The sequence below is a fragment of the Lissotriton helveticus genome, chromosome 4_1 (genome assembly GCF_964261635.1).
Source record: "Lissotriton helveticus chromosome 4_1, aLisHel1.1, whole genome shotgun sequence".
In the NCBI taxonomy this organism is placed as follows: Eukaryota; Metazoa; Chordata; class Amphibia; order Caudata; family Salamandridae; genus Lissotriton; species Lissotriton helveticus.
This window is the reverse complement of record NC_136063.1, coordinates 979,023,403-979,029,481: the sequence shown is the minus strand read 5'-3', so window position 1 is coordinate 979,029,481 and position 6,079 is coordinate 979,023,403. Positions and strand designations below refer to the sequence as shown.

Below are 6,079 nucleotides of genomic sequence, written 5' to 3'. Positions count from 1 at the left end.
TTGGCAGGGCTACGTGGCTCTCGGAAATTAATAGACGCTGCACTCACTTGGTATGTCTGAATTATGGGAGCGACCAGCTGTCACCTGCTTTCTGCCCAAGGATGCACTTAAACAGTGGTATTGGGCTAATACAATGGCCAATGATTCTAAAAAGGCTGCTTGTACCAAACTGTCAAGTGAATTCCTTGACTTTAAGTCCTCTTGTGGTTATGAGCTATTTTGGGATCAAGTGACAGGAAATTAAAATTTCAGTTCAGAGTGGAAGCTCTACCGTTGAGAGCGTTCACCTCCAAATGGCCGACCGGGGGTGGTGCTGAGTTGTAACTGTTCAGAGGAAAGTGCTCCGCATGGTTATTTTTGCATGCGGTGCTCATGACCGCCCTCGCTGTGCTTGGCTGGCACCTGTTTGTAGGAAGCTAGGCATGCATAAGCACTCTATTGCTCTCCGCATCCCCAGAATAAAATTGACGTCCATTTTATGCCATCGCAGTTGCTAAGTTTTTGGGCACCATCTGGATACTCAGGAGGAAGGTTTCCCCTTCTCACTAGAGAAATTGGTATTTTTGCCCGGTACTTGGCTCCTTATACAGTGTGCCATGCTGAGCATTTTTGGCTTTTACCTCTTTCCTGTATTCTGTATGTATTTGCATGTTCTTGAATTGTTTTAATCATGTTTTTTGCTGATAAATTAAGATGTCTGAGAGCATCACTTACTGATATATGAATTTATTTTAGGTATTTTTTTTTATCTATTTATTATGTACTTCGTTTTAACTGTACTTACACTTTTATGACCCTGGTGGCCGAAAAAAAAGTTGTTTCAATCTGAGCTTTCTTTGGAGGTAGAGCTTATGTTGATCTTCTCGAATTATTTGATTTTGTTTTACTATTGAGACATTGATTGTCATTGATTACCTAACTACCATTTGCCTTCTGTAATGATCTAACATTTGAATAAATCTATAAGGTTTCACTTTGAACTCGGTCTCGTGTAAAATTGTTTGACTGACTTGGACTTATTCTTATGAAGACTCAGATAGTCCATATACTATGTATCGACCCTCTTAATTGATTTAATTGGCTCGTCCACACCTAGATCACACATTCCTCTTACACAGTCTCTATTTGCTGTGGTGCTGTTGGTCAGATGGTGGAAGAGGGTAGGATTATTGTTACGTTGTCCTGCTCACATTGCCTCTTTTATTTGCCTAGCTAATCATGTGCCTTCACATTTGATTGCAGCTGCATCATTTACAAAGCCATCACAACCAGCGTCCCATTTATCTTGCAAACAAGCTCACCGTATTTGGTGGCTCTCAACGCTTCTGCAGCCCGAACACCATAAAACTGCAATTAAGGGCCTGATTTAGAGTGCAGAGGACAGGCTTTACACCATCTGGGCAATACTCCTTCGCTCTGATGATGTACCCATCAATGTCTGCTAGTCCTGCGGACATCTCTTAACATTGGCAGGAACAGCGGTCACGGTGGTTCCTGTCACTGTGTTACAAGTTTGAAGGATTGCTCTGTCAAACATAACAGACAACCGTCAAACTTTTGACTTGTTTTTCTTTCAACAACAAAAATCCCAAAATGGGATTTTGTTTTTTGAAAAAAATCCAAAAACTAATGGCCCCACACCATGAGAGTTGCCTGCCGTGGTGTGGAGGGCACTTAAATGTTTTCACTGTCCCTTACAAACAGTTTTTTCACAGGCGTAAACGGAGTGAAAACTGGCTTTTCGACCGCCCACTCTAAATTGGACGGACCATCGAATGGCCAAACCTCCAAAGGCCCGTACTCTGTCGGGCCGTCAAAGGAATATGTCAGTGTGTCAAAGGAATATGTCAGGGCGGAGCCAGAAGAGGCTCCATTACTGACATATTCATGGTCACTGTAAAACAGGCTGGTTGACCAAGGCTTTGGCAGAGAGGGTACTTAATTGAGCCCTGGATTGTTTCTGCTGACCACCAAGCACCACTACTTTATGCATTAATTTTACTGAGGCTTTTTCTGTTCCTTTGTGAATTTTCTTTTAATAAATCATACCATTTTCACCATTTTCTGTGCTTTTGTGAATTTACTTGATAGATATCATACATGTTCTGCTGCTTTGGCTGCACGTCAAGGCTCTTTCCAGCCTCTTGGGCACTAACTCACTAGTCTGACTCCATCAAACGTAGTAAATATTCTTCCTGCAGATACCCACACCACTGAAGTAACTATTTGGTTCCAGAATTTTGTACATGGTCAGCAGGCTAAGATGTACAGCCTGGTCACTGTGGATGCGTCATATAGAGATGCCCATATTAAGATGTCATTTTTCTCCTGGCTAACTCATTAGTCGAGAAGTGTTCATTCTTCAATAGCCTAGAAAACTACAAGTCACATCTCGAATGAGGGTGGAGAATTCCAAAGAGATTTGCTAATCCACGTTTATTGAATAGTGCTCAGTGTTGGCAGTGGCCAAAGTAAGACTGTATTTAGAGAGGGAAATTAATAGAGTATAGCGTACCCTAGGCCTTGCTGTCTTTGCATCATCTCATACCACAAACTGAAACCTAACATTGAAAAGACAATATTCTCTTATGACTGACGAGAAATAAAGATATGGCTTTAAACTGCTTTTAGTAATGTGTTTAGTTGGCTGTTACTTTACAGCTGTGTTTGAATTTTTTTCCGAAGCATTGCCTTATATTTTTCAGCCATATTGTACCCCTTCAACATCAACAGCTGTGGCTTGATTCTCAAAACGTTTTCGGGCACTTAAGAGTAACTTGTGTAGTTTATGTGCGCAAAAAATGTAATATCCCACTAAAAATTACAGATGAGGATTCTCGAAGTCATTATCTGTGGATGAGTTTGTGCAGATGTTGAATTTACGAATGCGGTCAGTCTGCATGCAAGAAATGTGGATTTTCGTACAGTTGTGAGTGTGAAGTAGGGGTTGGGAAATGGGAGTGTCAAGGAGTGGTCAATGGTAATATTTAAAACACAAAGTCAAAACATTGTGCGTAATCATAGACATTTGTAATACCCTTCCCACACTTTGTGCCTCATTACAATGGCCCTTTTAGTTCCAGTGGGGCTGGTAATAGCAGTTAATGGCTCTACTGCACATTTAAATGCGTGGGAACACAACAGATCTGTTTACATTTACCCAGAAATGTCAGTTACTGAAAGCAGCCAAAATCTCAAGGTGAAAGTTCAAGTGAAAATGAGAAATAACCACGTAAAAATGATTTTTTTCAGTACCCCTGGAACTTCCTCATTTCTCATGGTTCACCCCATAATTCAGGCTATTTCAGCACCCTGGCATTAAAAGGACCCCGGTATTGTTAAATCGGGGAGTGCAGAATTAACATCACTGCATCTCAAGCCTTACAATGATACCCTTTCGTATTACTAAAACCCTCTCTTGAAATATTTGCTATTGGTGTGAATAATTGGTTTAGCGTCACTCAAATCCCAGATTTTAAGTGAGTGTAAAAGTAGGAATTTTAATGTGAAATGAAGAGAGGAAATTAAACAAGTGTGAAAACGCACAGTATCCTACATTTGTTTTCCCATTTCCCACTTTGCATAAGCAGGGTTAGGGGAAGCATGCTTACATACAGAAGTGCGCTGCACTTGTGAATGCCCATGGCACGCCACTGGGACTTTTTGTGTTTGTTTTATAAATGCCCACGTCTTTGATGTAGGTCTTAGCGCATTTACACATTTTACTGATACTTGGGTCCAGAGTTTGGTAGATGAGAATTCTAAATTGTGCACCATGAATACATTCTTGGATGCATTTGTAACCTTGTGATGTTTTTTTTTTCATAGAGAATCACGACCATCACTGGAGGATCTGGAAAGTTGCTTTGTGGTCCGCCCGTTCCCTATGATCAAAGCTCGAGCCCCTGTAGGACAGATGTCTTCAGTGGTGGCTCCTGCCAAAGACTCCAACACCATGGTTCCTAAGGAGGTGGAGCTCATTCTGGTCAAGGAGCAGAACGGAGTGCAGTTCACTAACTCAACACTAGTCAACCCTTCGCAGACGATCATTGAAAATGAAGAGAGGGAGACCTGGAGTAAGAAGATTGACTTCCTCCTCTCAGTGATTGGGTTTGCAGTGGACTTAGCAAACGTCTGGAGATTCCCATATCTCTGCTACAAGAATGGAGGAGGTACAGTTAGTTCTTCAGTCCATAAGAAATCTACCAATTTAGTGCCTGATGTTCTATTACCATCTACCAATTTAGTGCCTGATGTTCTATTGCCATCTACCAATTTAGGGCCTGATGTTCTATTGCCATCTACCAATTTAGGACCTGATGTTCTATTGCCATCTACCAATTTAGTGCCTGATGTTCTATTGCCATCTACCAATTTAGTGCCTGATGTTCTATTGCCATCTACCAATTTAGTGCCTGAAATTCTATTCACTTTTACAAACCAGGGATATGCAATTTACGCACCGAATGGATTGTGAATAGGAATGCATAGGTGCCATCACAAACTGCCTCTTTGCATGCGGTCACAAAATGACCTGCCTAACGACTATTAATTAGCCTGGTTGCAATTGGCAACCGTCTGTGAATGGCTGCAAATTCAGAAATGGGGGGCTGCAAAGAACAAACCTCTGTCCATGCTTCAGCATTCCTATGTGGGATTTTCCTTTATTAAAGGCATCCTTTAAAGAGACCGGTGTAGCTTTAAAAAAATACTTCCGCTTAGCAAATCAGATATCACCCCTTAGAGGTATTGATATCTGATCAATGGTTTTCCACAATTGCCATAACAAACCATTGATATAAGCCTTTCCATATTGCAAATAGTAGGGATGCACTCTTTTCACACCCTCTCCAATTTGTGATGCAGTTAGAATGATTTTTCTAAGGGCCTGATTAAGATTTCGGTGGATGGGTTACCCTGTCATAACAGTGACGTATATCCCATCAGACGAAATATAAATCCCATATTATCCTATGGGATTTATATTTCGGCGGACGGGATATCCATCACAGTTGTGATGGAGTAACCTGTCCGCCAAAATCAAAATCAGGCCTTGAGTCTTGAAAGGAACTTGTGTGAATACTAAAAAGGCATTTTGTAGTCACAAACCCTGTATTTAGTAAAATACCTTTATATATCGTGTCCTTAGTCCTTAACAATTCTACAGCTGTCTTACGCCATTTTTAATTTTTTGTTTAGTATATTAATTTAGGACCGAATATGATTAAGGCCTAAGTAAAATTTTGGACGGAAACATGAGTTTCCAACTAAACGTTTCGACCAAAATGGCATTACGACTCTGGTGGAATTACTGCATACCTTAACACTGCATGCTGTAATACGATCACAGCAAGCATTGTTACTTTTTTGTTGAGATGGAATGAGTATTTCTTTTATGTATGTTGTATAGTGCTGTCTTGTAACAGAAATAACTGTCAGAAAGACAGTTTTTCTATTCTAAACCCCTTTCCACACACCTCAACATGGCTGTTCACCATTTGAGTACAGAGGGAAATAGATACATCTCTTGTAAGTTCGGGATATAGTCTAAGATATAACTAACCCCTTGCATGCTGATGACGGCCCCCATCCGTCATGCACTACGGCGCTCGTGTGCTGATGACGGCTGGGGGCCATCATGATCCCGCCCACTCGCGATTCTGCCGCACAGGCGCAGAATCGCGGCAGCATGCAAGGGGTTAAACTAAATTCTGTGGCACTGTGCCCTTTATCAAGGGGAATGGGTAGTCCTAGTGGTCATCACAGACAGATTATGGGCCTTATTCACAAAGCTAAATGTTGCAATGCACAAGCCAAAGCACAAATGTAATGACAAGAGGGTTTATTGAAGATACAGGATTGAGCGTGGCTTCCATCTCTGCCAGTCCGCCTCGAACTGTCAGAGTCGACCGTCCCTGCTCAAACACAAACAATTGAACGCACACAAGATAACAAGCCACTTCTTTTGAAGAAAAAGATTACAACATATCTCCATCCCTTTGTAATCCATGCTAAACATATAAGATAAGACAATTAGCAATAACAAATGATATCAATAAGAAGCAAAATTAAATAGCTG

The 6,079-nt window shown here is 41.1% G+C and overlaps 1 protein-coding gene across 1 annotated transcript in view; it reads left to right on the top strand.

The window, feature by feature from the left end:
* The first annotated feature begins 3,886 nt into the window (after nucleotides 1-3,886).
* SLC6A3 (solute carrier family 6 member 3) overlaps nucleotides 3,887-6,079 on the top strand; it is a 711,041-nt gene continuing 708,848 nt past the window's right edge. The window contains exon 1 of the mRNA XM_078685725.1: nucleotides 3,887-4,172. Within this exon, the coding sequence (XP_078541851.1) occupies nucleotides 3,887-4,172 (286 nt within the window). The remainder of the gene's footprint in view (nucleotides 4,173-6,079) is intronic.